The sequence below is a fragment of the Enoplosus armatus genome, chromosome 5, assembly GCF_043641665.1.
Source record: "Enoplosus armatus isolate fEnoArm2 chromosome 5, fEnoArm2.hap1, whole genome shotgun sequence".
Taxonomy (NCBI): domain Eukaryota; kingdom Metazoa; phylum Chordata; class Actinopteri; order Centrarchiformes; family Enoplosidae; genus Enoplosus; species Enoplosus armatus.
The window spans coordinates 24,708,654-24,723,661 of record NC_092184.1 but is presented as its reverse complement, the minus strand read 5'-3'; the positions used below and the strand labels follow the sequence as shown (position 1 = coordinate 24,723,661).

The 15,008-nt window shown below is 42.8% G+C and overlaps 1 protein-coding gene across 1 annotated transcript; it reads right to left on the bottom strand.

Annotated features, from left to right (window-relative positions):
- Window positions 1-779: 779 nt before the first annotated feature.
- On the bottom strand, window positions 780-13,892 carry alp3 (alkaline phosphatase 3). Its single transcript, XM_070905538.1, has 11 exons — window positions 13,823-13,892; window positions 12,127-12,243; window positions 11,778-11,893; window positions 10,431-10,605; window positions 8,164-8,336; window positions 7,933-8,073; window positions 6,832-6,901; window positions 5,877-6,011; window positions 3,534-3,725; window positions 1,453-1,569; window positions 780-1,096 (listed from the first exon to the last, which is right to left on the bottom strand). The coding sequence occupies exons 1-11, from the start codon at window positions 13,890-13,892 to the stop codon at window positions 780-782; spliced, it is 1,623 nt and encodes a 540-aa protein (XP_070761639.1).
- Between the last annotated feature and the right edge of the window lie 1,116 nt (window positions 13,893-15,008).

Sequence of the window (15,008 nt, the reverse complement as noted above, 5' to 3'; positions counted from 1 at the left end):
AGATTGATGCCACTCTCGTGTTTGTGTGCTAAATATGAAGCTAGAGCCAACAGGAGATTAGCTTAGCTTAGCATGAGGACTGGACGGCTAGTCTGGCTCTCTCTAAAATAAAAGAAATCCACCTCACTGACTGTTGAAACTTCATGAGGAGTCAAGTGCTGGAACTATTTCTTGGCGACCTCTCGGATCGAGCTCCGTACTCATGGTGCTCAGATGGCAGAAATCTTCTCATCTGAGTCTCAGCGAGATTCATTTGCGAATTTCCCCAAATGCCAAAGTCTTCCTTTTGTTGTTAAAGCTGTCCAAAGAAAATCTCCACATTTGGCAGTTTGAATGTTCCTTTATGATTTAATGTAGATCTGATTAGAAAATTTATTGTATGAAGCAGCGTTAAATGTCAATACATTTCAGATTGTTAGTATATATATATATATCAGTTCATATCGATGAAGTGACAAACCAACGCTCTATTCAAGGACGGCTTTATTGTTACAACACAGGGATTCAACAAACTGCCAAAGTAAAAACAAGATGGTTTACAGTCACTGGGTTTTCGTTAATATCTTCTCTAACTTCATAAAACCAGGAAAAACTCCATATCACAGTTTGTGACCTCTAATAATCCAATTCATAAGCCTGGTTCAAGAAGCTGCACACATCCGCCCTGCTGAAGTGCCCTTGGGCTGACTCCCTGCCCACTCCTCTATGACCCTGACCTCTGACCTCTCTGATGTGGCAGGTGGAGGGACATTAAAAGGGGTCACTAAAGGAAAGGGGTCTTACATCAGCACTGTAAGCGCCAGCAGCACACTGAGGAGGCTGCTGAGCAAAGCTGCTGAGCCGCGAGCCGCCTCGGCTCCGTTCCTGTCGCTGGTGAAGGTGGTGTGACCCGCGGGTGCTTCAGTTTGCCCCCGGCAGTGCCTGAGGTCGGCGCCCACGCAGGCGGCGTAGGCCATGGCGTGGGCGATGTAGTTCTGCTCCTGGACGCCCTGGAAGAGGTGGGCCATGGGTCCGCGGGCGAGCACGGCCACATCCTCTCCACTGTGGGTGGTCGACTCTGTGGGGACGGCAGACAGCTGGACGTAGTCTTTAGTTTCTGGAAAAAAAGAGGAATACTTTCAATACATACTATTCATTTACGGTAACACTCCTATCTATTGATTTATGTCGTCATATTACTTTAACTGAACTGTCTTTTTCTTTCTTGCTTTATGAAAAAAAGAACGCAAATTAAATCAGAACAAATGTCAGAGAAAGAGAAAGTACAACTGATTATATTATAAGGAAAGGTTCCGCTGTTTTAGAGGACATGGAGCTCAACAGTAGGGTCAAATTTAAAGGCCATTCCAGTGGTTTGGAAATAGTTTTCTCTTTCCCGCTGTGTGTAACTATTTATTACTGACTGTTTAAGGAGTGTTGCAACTGGTCAGGGAAATAATGAGCCCCTCTTACTAGTGTTGACGTCGCGGATGTCTGGGCGCTTGCCGTTGGTGATTTTGTGTCCGGGTCCATTGCCGTACATCAGCGTGGTGTAAGGCATCATGTCTGTGGCCCACAGCGGAGATTTACCTGTAAAGTACAGGACGACCAACAAATATTATCTTTGATTTCTCTTATCTCTGCCTCCAAGTGCTAATCACATGCACACACACACACACACACACACACACACACACACGAGGAGGGGTCTCTGGATCCCCAGGGTGCTGCAGGGGGTCCACAGCTTGTTGAGCGTCTCAGTGTTTCTCTCCAGATGAGCCATTAGCCTGCCGAGTCTCCCCACTGATGAAGAGCTCAGAGTTTCACAAGCACATTAATCACTGCTGCACCACTGGGAGGAGGAGGAGGAGGAGGAGGAGGGTAAAATAAGGACATGACAGGAAAGAGAGTAGAAAGGTGGGAACATAACACAAGTGCTCAGTCAATACCGGCTCTGAAGGCTGATACAGATATGTTTGTGGGCTGAATCTTTAAAAGTGAATATTTTCGTGCCAAAAAATCCCCCAAATATCATTGTTTTCCAGAGCGTTTAATTCAGGGCTGGAAACGTCTCTGAAACAGCATTTAGACCTTTACGAGACACTAAAAGTCTTTACATCACAACCCACAATTTACGGTGTAGATTTTAATCACCTTGTACATATTAAAGCTCGTCAGGAACCAGAAGGCTGAGCCTGTATTTCCTTTCACAGTAGCTGTGTAAAGATTCTTCTTTAAATCAGTCTTGATTGTCAGATGGAGCTTCAATGCATTACTGTTCCCCACTATTTTTAATTTTTAAACCATAATTATTTCCACAGCTATAGAGGCACAAGCCCTTTTCCAATGCTTGGCCTAATGATTCGTGCAGCAACAATAATGTACACCACATTAATAGTAATAAGTAATTATAAAACTTTTTAAAGTCATTTTTTTAGTCCACCATCATTATAAAATAAATGACACCATGCCTAATTTAATTGCAGTATCGGCACTGTTACGCCATTTTTTTACGGTCACCCAGTAACACTATTACCGTCCCCTTAAATTAAAAGTGCTAATTTAAAGAATATTATATGTAATAAGTTGTTACCCACTTATTCCCTAAGCTGCCGTCTTCTTCCCTGTACATACATATTTGTCTTATTATTACATACCAATACCAGTATAGGTATGCAATACATTTTATTTAACATATGTGCTAAATAAAATAGGTTAGCAGTGTGTCCACGTAAGCCACGACAGTGTGACAGTGAGCCAGCATGAACAACACCAGGACCCTGAAACTGAAGCAGCTAAATGGAATTCAGCCATCAATCATTTTAGTATGTCCGTCATAATGTCTTCTGTGAGAAAAGGCCGATTGCATGAACACATAAAATGTGCTCTGGTCCATCACATAAAAGGTGAACAACACGGACTGATCCGATACAAAAACATCAGTTTAACCCTCGATAAGAGCCTCTGTCCCTCCTGAATGTGGTGTGAAGCCTCCGGGGAAAAGAGAGGAAACAGTGATGGAGAGGAGACAGAGAACTGAAGGAATAGAGGTAAAGAGCAAGTGAGGTCGATGAAGAGACGCTCCAAAGGAAGACTAACAGGCGAGAAAGGCTGATGGAGCAAGAAGAACTTAGAATAATGTAATAGAGAGAGAGAGAGAGGCGCCGGTGTGGATGGTCAGAGACAGGCAGAGGGAAGAAAGCGAGGGACTGAAATAGAAGGGCGAGGGAGAGAAAGGCTGCCAGCTGTATGTGTTTACCCAGGCTGTAATTGCAGGGGAGAGAAAGCAGAGGAAATGTCAAGCTGCTGGTGGCAGAGGCACACTGAAGCTGAGAGGAAGCAGGCAGTGCACGGAGAGGCATCACACACACACACAACAACAACAACAACAACAACAACAACAACAAGCACAAAACGCCACCTTGGGTGTCTATTGTCATGAGATATAAACACACCTGGAAGGAAGGAGCGAAGGATGGAGGGTAGAAAGGAGGCATAGGGTTGAGGGAGTGAGCAGATTTAACCGAATGTACAGGAAGTCAGTTCATAATTACCCAGAATGCTCTGGCCCCGAAATGGGAATCCATTGAAGGTAACAGGGTGGGAGTGGTCAGCTGTCACTATAGTGAGAGTTTCATGCTCTTTGGTGAGTTCAAGGCCCTTGGCGATGGCGTAGTCGAAAGCAACCATCTCATGGAGGGCCATGGACGCCCGGCCAGCGTGGTGAGCCTGGTCAATACGCCCACCTGACCACGGAGAGAGAGGGGGGGGGGGGGGGGGGGGGTTAACCAGGAGAGATGGTGAAGCAATGGCTTCTGGTGCTGCCTGGTGCTTTAAGTGGCAGACAGAGTGGACAACTGATTATTTCAATCAAAATTAAGAAATGGTGCTTGGTTTTGGATAATTTAACAGTGACAGATTAGGATTTGAGACTTGACTTGGACTTTTTGAGATTTGACTACCTAAAGTCTCGACTTGAGATTTGAAAGAAAAATATTCCAGTCTAAAATTTTGACCTAAAACGTGGAAGAGACAGACCTGGGACTTGACTTGAGACTTGCTATTATAAGACTTGAGACACAACTTGAAAGTTAGTTCACTTGTCTTGGATGACTTGAGACTTGACTTGAACTTGTCTTGAATGACCCGAGACTTGACTCTGACTTGTACAGATGCAGTAGCAAACAGTTGCTCAAGATGGGGCACCTTTTCGAGTCATGTTTCTGGTCATCTGACAGACACATCTGCAGCTAAATGTTACAATATGTTGACTAGCTAGCTTGTCTTGAATGACTTGAGACTATACTTGGACTTGTCTTAAATGAATCGACAACAGACTTGGACTTGACCCCGATTGTCTTGACACTTGAACCGAGCATTTCTTTAATTATTTGAGACTTGAATCAGACTTGTCTCAAATAACTTGACTTGACTCGTATCCAATGACTTAGGACTTGGGTTTACTGACTCGAAAGTTGACTCTAACTTGTCTTGACTTGAGACTTGACCCAAACATGTTTTGAATTACTTGAGACATGACTCTGACTTGTCTCGAATTACTTAAGACCCAACACTGACTTCCCTTGGATGACTTGAGACTTGACTCTGACTTGTCTCAAATAACTTGAGACTTAATTTGATTTGACACTTGGCTTTGACTCGTCTCAAGTGACTTTGGTCTTTAAAGGACTACAATGACTCGAAAGTTATTTACTTGAGACCTGACTCTGACTTATCTCAAATGACTTTAGACGCAAACTTGTCTTGGATGATTTGAGAGTCAGACTTGACTTGGACTCGTCTTGAATGGCTCGCAACTTCACTCAGACTCGTCTCAGATGACTTGAGACTGGACTTGTCTGGAATGACTTAAAAAACAGGGTAAAGGGTAACATCCATTCTACAAAGTATTCTGAAAACACCCCACAAAGTAAATCACTGAGGGGGATCGTTAACTGTAATTTTAATGATCTACCGAGCGTGTATGGATCCATATACATACAGTAGATAAGAGGGGAGGCAGATCAATTAAAAATGCATTGCATTTCCCTTTACATGGTTAGAGGTGAGCAGACAACTCATTTAATAGAAGTGAGTCTGAAAAATATCACTTGGAATAAAGCGTACATTGGGGAAGGAGAGCAGAGAATTTTAAATCGACCCTCTTGCTGGGGGATGAAGCTCATGTAATATTTCTTTTTTTCTTTTTAAACTTTAGCACATTTTTCCGCTCCTGTCCTCTCCACCAGCCATATTGGAAAGTGAAGTAGACTCCCGTTAATAGGTTGTGGTCTCAGTGAGCTGTCAGTGATTGGATGCACCATATGCCCGCTTCTATTTATACATTTGCTATTTTAAAGTCATTGTGAAGACACTCAGTAGCACCACGGAGTCCCCAGGCGGCTGCCTCAGATTAAAGGAGAGATGGATGAGGAGGCCGGTGAGGCGGCCGTGTGGAACGGGAACACGTCAGCCACCAACACTACGCTAGCACACACTGCGGCAAACTCATTGAGCTGTACGCAGAATCAATGTCAGATCACCGGATCCACTGCAGGTACACACTGTTCTTTCACCTGGTGGATTCTGGAGGTTGTCGCTACGGCAGATACCATGACGATCACCTCAAACAAACTCAACATCAGTGCTGAAGTCGTTATAAATGCAAACACATATTGATGTTTCAGCACACCACAACAATTACCTCTGTAGTCATTAAATTGCCACTTGTGATTATAACAGGATCAATGATTCAATTGATCCACCTAGACCAGCCACGTGGTTTTTTTCCCCCTATTTTTAGCCGAACCGTCACCTCTCTGGGGATTTCATTGTCCAGCCTTTGACGGATTAAGTGATGTTGAGTCCGTGGAAGGTGGGTGAAGCTGTTGTCTCACCCTCCACTAGCAGGAAGAAGCCTTTAGGGTTTTTCTGGAGGATGCGGATGGCTTTTTCTGTTGTCTCCACGATGGACGGGTCCATGTTTGGGTCCCTCTCCACCTCAAAACGCAGATCACCAGGTTCAAACAGAGCTGGGGAGAGAGGAGGACCGATCAAATAAAAAGAAGTAAAAATACACAGTTTCAGTATTATCAGCCCACAGTGGAGGTGCAGCGGAAAGGAAAGTCCCATCTTCCTCCTACTGCTACTATTTTCAGCACACGGGAAGTGATAAACCACAGTGTTGGGGTAGAATCCAAAGTCTCGACAGCAACAAGTGAGCACTGCGTCCAGAAAAAGAATGATGACTGAATCTCTACACGTCCTCCACACCACCACACACCACAAAGAAGAGTTCACTGACATCACGATACTGTACACTTCCTGCTTCCTACACTTCCAGAGCAAAAAGGAGAGTGAATATTGGACTCACATTCATCAGATGGCCATAACCAGCCTCTCTGTTGAGTTTAGAATTTTATTTGTTACAGATATCACACAAATATATGGACCCAAAGTTACCAAACCCATCCCCAAGGCCAAGTTAGGCTGTAGTAAACGAGAAAAGCACAGGCGTAACAAGTAAGTTTAATAATAATATAGTAGACAGAACTGAGTACTGACCTCAGATCTGATAAGAAACTCACGCTGAGAATGCTTTTGCTCCGTGAAAATGTTTTGTAAATCAGTTACAGTAGTTTGAGATAAAACGTGAGTCGTGTATTCAAGGCTGACATCACTGATACAGGATGAAATGAGGGAACCAAGGACACTACAAGCCTATTGATGTTTTGTTCTCCAAGGGCCTGATGGGAACGCTTGGCCTTCATGTACCACTCTGCTGGAAAGAAAAGCATAAGAGGGCAAAGAGAGGTAAAAAAAACCAAAAACCAAAAAACAACATCAACTCACCCATGAGGTAGTCTGTGGTTTCAGGGTCAACAGCAGCGAAATCAGTTTTATTCCACACATAGTGGGCGACCTGTGTGACACAGGAAATAAGCATTCACACACCGAGTGGAGAAAGTTTTTGTGCTTGTCACCTGATGAGTCACGCTGTCCTCAAACACTCGTAGTTTTCTCACCTGACAGTGTTTTTGTTTACAATCTGTGAAATAATGTGCAGCGATTTTAAAGATCGGCGACATCTTACTGTCAAATGATCTGTGAAAAGGACAACTGCTGATAATTTGACACTCTATAAGCAACTTCTACAAACACTTCTAGATGACGGTATTGATTACTTATGCCTAAATGTCTTGTTAACAAAGTAGAAAGTCGTTGTTGATGGTGATTAAAATGCGTGTTTTGCATGTAAAACAAGTGTGATCAGGAACGACACGTTTCCATCCGTTACTGTTATACGAATATTAGGAGTTGGGCGCTATTTCTCCAGTCAGGTACCATTAAACCATTGCGGAAGAAGAGGCCCAGTCAGACCTCATATGAATGAAATCAACGTGGAAAACATGATGGAGACATGGCATTTATGTTTGTCTGCGTATTAGTTTGAGGAAGGTTACGCTCTCCTCATCGCTCCTCTCACAGATCGGATGTTATTTCGTGTCTCTCCAGCAGAGCAGAAACTTGTTAACATGTTAAGTTCAAGTCACGTGTCGCAGATATATTGATGCTGATATTAAATGTCAAGACTAAATGTCATCATTTAGTTGCATGAAGTTATTGAAAATCTCAGTTGGCTGAAATGTTAGCTCATTGTGTCGTACAGTAAATGTGTGTATTCCTTCCTAATGCAGCTCCGCTGAAGATCAACCACACAACAACAAACTGATGCCACTGATACCACAGTGCACTGTTACATCACAGTGGGCCAGATTGAGCAGCAAGGAGAACATTTCACACACTAGATGGCAGCAGAAGCAGAGCTTTTACTCTGGGTGTGTTCTGACTTCACACCTCGTCGCCTTCCGGTTCCCATTATTATGTCATTTTGCAACCTCCATCTTGTATGAGACTCCTCCCTGAAGCTGTTGCAATAATTGAGGCTGTCACCTTTCCAGTTTTCATGCTCCGCCACTCATCGATGAGGTTGCGTCCGTCTTTTCTTTTGCCCCTGGAGGAGTAATCCCTGGGGTACTCTGGGTCCTTGGTGCCCCTCGGGGTCATGTACTTTCTACCACCACCGATGATCACCTGGGCACACACATTCAAATGTAATTTAACCCCTCTAAAACAGCTAAAAGCTAATGATATGAGACGGATCTGAGTTACGGAGAACCTTACATCTATGTCAGTGTTTTTGAGGAGCTGGGAGGCGATGTCGGTGCAGCCGTCCCTCTTGGCGGCATCAGGCATGTCAGCGTCACTGTACCACTTCCTGCTGGCGCTGTGGGCATAGCTGGTTGCTGGGGTGGCGTGTTGCACCCGCGTGGTTGTTACAACGCCGACAGACTTGCCTGCAAGATCGATTAGTTTCATTCTTAATGTGTCGTAGATGTGAATGGACAGAATGGGCTCTCTGCTGTGTGTTGGTGTCATATGTGAACAGCTTTCAGGCTGAGGGTGATGGTTGAGCTATTAATCGACAACTTTCTCAACCCAGAAAACTGATCCACAACAATTTTGATGATCAATTTTTAAAATGTTTCAAGGCTCTCAAATGTGAATATCTGCTGGTTGTTTTATTCTTCTGTGATAATGATGTAAATGTATCCAATGAAAATTAGCGAATTGGTTCACAATTAGAATTTCGCAGCACTTCAACAAGTGAGTGATATTCCCTTTTCAGATCGTTTCATTTTAATAGTTTTGAAAGATTATATTTGAGAAGAAAAAAGCAAAGAATTAAGAAAAGTCAGGAAAAAACAAAGCTAAATTAGTGTCTCAAACATAGACTGTATAACAGAAGTGGACGTAGCCACCGCGACGTCACCCATTGGTTTGTGGATACTGAAGCCTTGAGTTTGGCATTTTGTCCGTCGCCATCTTGGTTATTTGGAGCCAGAAGTGACCAGACGAGAGGGTGGAGCTGTGGAACTGAGAACCTGAGGACACTTTGCACGCTTACCTATACTGGCAACTTAAAATTGCTGCTAACAAAGTTAGCTTGTGAATGTACTTACCGGAAAAATGAACAGCGACTCCTTAAGAGAGCCTTTTAGTACAACCGAACGACGTGTCGCCATGGGAGCGACTTGTCAATGACAAAGTAGCCACGCTCTAAAGCATACTCTATTAATAATGAACATCATGCTGTATTGAAGAAGACTTTAAACTAGCGATTGAGAACATAAACTCATCAGGGAAATGTTTACTGAGGTAATAAATCAACTGAGAAGTCGGGTCATTTTCTCATAGACTTCTATACAATCAGACTTCTTTTTGCAACCAGTGGAGTCGCCCCCTGCTGGCCATTAGAAAGAATGCAGGTTTAAGGCACTTCAGCATTGGCTTCACTTCTCAGACCCGGAGGTTGGTGCTTGGTCGTAAAACAGTTTTTTGTTTCTTCTCTCCTGTCTTGCAAATCCTCTTGTGACACCTCAGATTTATCTTGCAGCCCCTGGGGGTTCTGCCCTGCCCCCCCCCCCCCATGTTGGGAACACTTGGTGTAAATGGTCCTTTCTTGCAAAAGTACTTCGCAGTACTTTGCTTTCTAAAATGTGTTTTTATGACACCAATGACTAGAAATAACTGCCTTGTACTATGTAACACACACATTCGCACAGCTGAGTGTCAGACTCCAGGGCTGTGCTGGGGCCAGGGCCACGGTGATATTTATGGCCATTGATAACATGGGAACATGATAAGAGTCAAGGTGCTTCCCTGTGCAGCACATTATCTTGCAGTGAAACCTGTGGCTGCAGGCTGCTGTTGCTTCCAGCTCCCTGGTGGCCCCTGTAATACCGATCTGACGGGGCACCGCGGCTCACAGCAGAGCGCTCAGCTGTAAAATCGTGTTTTGCCGAGGCTGTATAAGACCTGAGGGATTTTCTTTTGTCGGGAGCCAGAACTAAAGTGTGACACGGCAGAGCTATGTCAAGTATCCGCCTGCTCCCCGACAAAGAGTCACAAAATCCCATTTGTTGGTTCAGTCGCAGCACCGTTTGAAGACATCCAGCATTATTACCCCCTCAGTATTGTCTGCACAGCAACAAGCTGTATTTGTTCATGTTACATTTGCAGAAAATTGTCTGTTTATACCCTGTTAGGGTTAGTTCCCTGGATTTCATACATTTGGCATTTACAGTAGCATAATGGACTGACTGGTCAAACAATGAATTAATGAATAAGTTCAACTGGTTACAGTGACTGTACTGAGGAGACGCATCCTTAAATCATTTCTTTAAACCTCTTTTATACAAACATTTTTACTTATTATGATAACGTTCTAACATTAACATCTTTAAAAGGAAAAAGTCCATCTCAAGTGTGGACAATTATTCAACAGACTAATAAAGAAGCAAAGGTTATCACTACTATTAGACTATCATCGTGACACAAATGTCACCATTCAAGGACTGTGTTTTCCCGTTGTACCGCGTTGGGCTTACCAGCATCTTTGGCCCACTTCAGGATGGACGTGACCTCGTTGCCCTTCTGAGTCTTGCAGACTCCGTTTCGAGCCGCTGCATTAACTCCGATGGTGTTCAGGTTGGTTTTCACTCCACACAGATACGCTGTAGCTGTGGCTGCACTGTCCGGAATCTGGAAGTCCACACTGTAGGTCTGCATGACACACACACACACACACACACACACACACACACACACACACACACACACACACACACACACACACACAAAATGAGCTTCAACTTTAATCAATTAGTAAATTGCTCTTGCAGCAGAAAATAAAGAGAAATAGAATATGATAATAAATCAGCAAATGGGGCAAAATAATAAGCAACAATTACAGAACTGTAACCTATAAAGTAAACAGAGCCAAGACAATGAACAGCAGATTAATCTTTTAATTATTTCTTACAGTTTTTTTTTTTAATCAACTGTCTTGTTTTTTTTTTTCTTTGACGAATTCATTTGTCACCTTAAATTATTGACGTATGATTGAATCTCTCAGCGTCATCTTGTTTTTACAGTGTGTGTGTGAAAAGCAATAAAATGTATTATTACTTTTAATCAATAACAGCACATATGCATGGTGTGCAGAATAATGGCAGGAGGGTAAACTGAGACATAAATAATGTGTTGTACCTATAATTATTATGACCATATGTACTGTAAAGTATATAAAAACTTTATTTTGATTATCTGCAGTTGATAGTTCATAGGGATTAACTGTACCTCTGTTTTGCTAGCTGTGTGTCTGTCTAGCTACTTTATAAATATAATAAATTAATTTACAATTAAATAGGTGTGACTATGTTATTTAAGGGTAGTTTAGTGGTTACTGCTAGTCCGCTAAGCTAGCTACCTTTAGCGGGAGTTTAGCTTGGGTTTTTATTCTCCACAATTTAGCTACAGTCTCATTTAGATACGTATAATAATAATCTGAATTATCAAGATGTGACTATTTAATGTCTATTTTTGAACTACAGATAACAGCTAGGGAAAGCTCAATAAGCTACGTTTCAGTTTTAGCTTTAGCTTTAGCTAAGGCTAGTCGTGGCTATCTCCAACAGTTCCAGCATGAGCAGCAACACAAGGCCAGAAAACAGAAACTACACAGCCAAAACACAAGTCCCCATAACGTAAATCATTCGATTTAATGTTGAAGACTTGGTTTAAGGTTAGGTTTAGGTTTAGGTCTGGAAAGTAATGGTTATGGTTGGGGTAAGGAATGTAAGTCAATGTAATGTCCTCTGAAGTGATGGAAACACGTGTGTGTGTGTGTGTGTGTGTGTGTGTGTGTGTGTGTGTGTGTGTGTGTGTTTGTCTACCTTAGCTAGTCCCACGTTAGGGAAGGTGTCCATGGTCATCACTGTCTCCTCTCCAGTCTGGTTCTGCAGCTGTCCCTTGAGGATACGAGCCGCCGTGTAGGTTGTGATTCCCATACCTGATACCACACACACACACACACACACACACACACCAGCCTTGATAAACTCATGACTTCCTCTACTATGATTGAAATGTCTCTCTGTCGTGAGTTCTTGCTGTAAAGCCATATCACCTGTAGGTGAAAGTAGGCCAGAGACGAATCCCTGATTCTACTCGTCTTACCTTCTCAGACAGCCAAGACCGTCTAGTGTTATTAGTGTGAGAAAATGACAGTGTTGTGTAACCCACCATCGCCAAGGAAAAACAGGATGTTCTTGGCCACATTGGTGTTGAGCTTCCTGTCCAACGCTGACTGCAAAGTCTTCCGGGCCTGTGACCTCCAGAACTCCGGGTTCTCCTCCTCAACTGTAGGCGAACACACAGATCAGACGAGTTCAGGTGCAAAAATAATGGCAAGTGGTAAAATTGTGGTATTGCTATGCTGGTTTTTAGGAGTCAGATCAGTCAGACCCTACTTTGGGCAAAAGTCTGCAGGTTTTAAAGTGTCAAAACTGCAGATTAAAGCACAACTTTTCTTTGGACAACCTTAAATGTGACTGATACAGAGAGTCAAAGAGCCGTTCTGTGCGTACTGCAGAGATCAATGTGAGTGGAAATAAAAACCCAGGCGATTGCTCTTTGTTCAGGCCTTTTGGGAGCCGAATGTGTGCGCATTAGCATGTTTGTTTGTAGCCGTCATTCCCCACTCACATGCTCTCTTATCTACTACAGTACATCTCTCTGTGCTTGATGCAGTAGTCCACTAACAAGCAGGAAATGTTTATTGCAGCCAGTTGCACAACTCCACGAGTACCGAGTGTGCTGATTTTAAAAGTTTGGAAGACCCTTACAGAACGAGTGGGTAGGAAAGTGAACAGGAAGTGTAAATGATTGTAAAGGATGGAAGGAAAGGTGGAAGCTGAGGAATCATTAAGTGGGAAAAGGGAGACTGAAACGGTAAAAACAGAGCACAGAGTGAGAGGAGAAGGAAAGCCTTGAATGGGTGGTGATTAAAAAATAGAACAGAAGTCTGACTCCAGGGTAAAAAGGTGAGGATCACACATCAAGCTCAACATTTTCAGGCCTCTGTGAGCAAGAGAAGGAGAGAAAACTAGAAAAGCCTTCATTTTCTGAAGACAACGTTTGTGCGTTCACTGCTGAAAACGCAGATGAAACACTTGAAATACTGAAACAGTTGAAGGTGTAGTTGAAGTGGCAGGTCAGCTCGACTGTATGCACTAGAAGCACTTGGAGTAAATTGAATGAATAGTATGAATAGCATGAACAATGGAAGTTGTTTTTCAAAGGTGAAGATCCCAAAACCTGAAAGGGTTTGAACTGTCAGTTGATTTGTAAGTGGTGAAGCAGTTGAGTTGTTTGTTGAGGAGTAAGTTGTAAAAGTAGTTGAAAAGTATCTGAGGCACTGAACATACTTGAAGTGTGGGCACTGTAAGCAGTTGAAATGTCAGATTAAGACCTGAAAGTTGTTTTCAGCAGAAGTATAATCAGTTCCTGCATCAGTTGACATGCAACAAGTGAAAGTAGTTGAAGTGTCAGCAAAAGTTAATGAGACATAGACACACAGCATAAAATGTGAACTGAGGTTACGGGGGGAAACAACTATGAAAAAGGTACAAAGGGAGGGGTCATGGTTTAAAGTTTGACGTTGAAACTTTGGAGGTTGAAAGATGGGTGGAGTTTGAGGATTCAAAGCAGCAATAAAGATTGAAGAAAGTTGAGTTTTTGTATGAAAGATATCAAAATCTGAATAGAAACACAGATCCTAAATGAGCTGAACATTTTTAAGTGTGACTAAAGCTCCCAGAAGAAAGTTTAAGGATGTTGGAACCTCTCACAAAAGTGAGAAGAAGCAGAAGAAGAAGCTGAAGAAATAATAACGAAAGATAAAGAAAATGCGTCTTTAAGAGTATTTTTTTTTTCTTACCTTTGGCATTAGACGATCCAAATGCGACCAGCAGAGAGAGAGCCAAGATGGCCAGTCTTGTGGACTCCATGGCCACGTTCAACCTTTCCGAAGATCACCTCGTCAACTGAAATAATGCTCGTCTCCAATCATCTTTAACAGCATGTCATAAATACATAATGATGTAAGACCTCTGACTTAAAAGACTGCAGCGTGGTTGAGTTGGAGACAAAAATAGGTATAAAAAAGGTACAAAAATGACTAAAGCGAAATACCTAAATGACTAAACTAGTAAATAGTAAATGGAGATTTGTGTATGTGACTGTGTGACCGTATTTGATAAACAGTTAAAATCTACGGAATTAATTATTGACGGCAGTTAAAGCTTTAATGACCGAGTTTATTTAAGGCATTATTTATGACGCTGTGCTAAAGATCAAGGGAATGGTAATGAATGTACCAGAGTGTGTCTTTGTATGTGTGTGTGTGTGATTTGTAGTCATAAATGGACTGTATCTGACAGATAATGCAGCAGGGGATACAGTTGTGTAAGAGAGAAAGACGGAGTCCACTGGGAGCCAGCTGAATGGCACAAACACTCGGCCATCTATTTTCCAATGAATATATTAGCAGGAGAAGAATATTTGTATCGGCGAGCGTCGTGTTTTCTTTGATTGCTTGTCCAAAATGTCTCCGTCGCTGATGGCGATAGAATAAGAGGTAACATGGCAACTGATGCAAAGGCGTGTTTCACTTTATATTCAACAGGTAGCACGCGTCACACTGATAATGGGACATTTATCAAGGCTAATTTAAACGCCTAATGTTCCCAATGAGTTCACTGACTGAGCCTTGGAAATGTGGATAAGCCACTGATGACGAGGACAGTGGTCATTTATTAACATGCAACATGGGTTAAACACCATGAATTAGCTGGGGATTACGTATTTCTCTCACCGCTGGAAGCAGGTAGAGCTACTAAAATGATTCAATGCGCCGTATGTGGGGGTCTCTTAGGTGTGACTCTCATTCATAATGGAGAGAGAAAGACATTAAAAAAACCAGTGTGAGCTCCGGGAGGAGAAACTGAGCACTCAGCCTCAAAAAGCCCCCCAGAAGAAGGTGGTTCACCATCGAAGCAGGCAATGTCTCTTCTCATTAGAAGACATGAAAGACCCAGGACCACACTCCCTGTATAATTCACTCA

Coding starts and splice junctions, on each gene's coding strand:
- alp3 (XM_070905538.1), bottom strand. CDS start 13,892: ATGGAGTCCACAAGACTGGCCATCTTGGCTCTCTCTCTGCTGGTCGCA. Junction 8,337..10,430: donor GAAGTGGGCCAAAGATGCTG/GTAAGCCCAACG, acceptor TCGATCTTGCAG/GCAAGTCTGTCGGCGTTGTA. Junction 6,012..6,831: donor AACCACAGACTACCTCATGG/GTGAGTTGATGT, acceptor CTCTCTCCCCAG/CTCTGTTTGAACCTGGTGAT.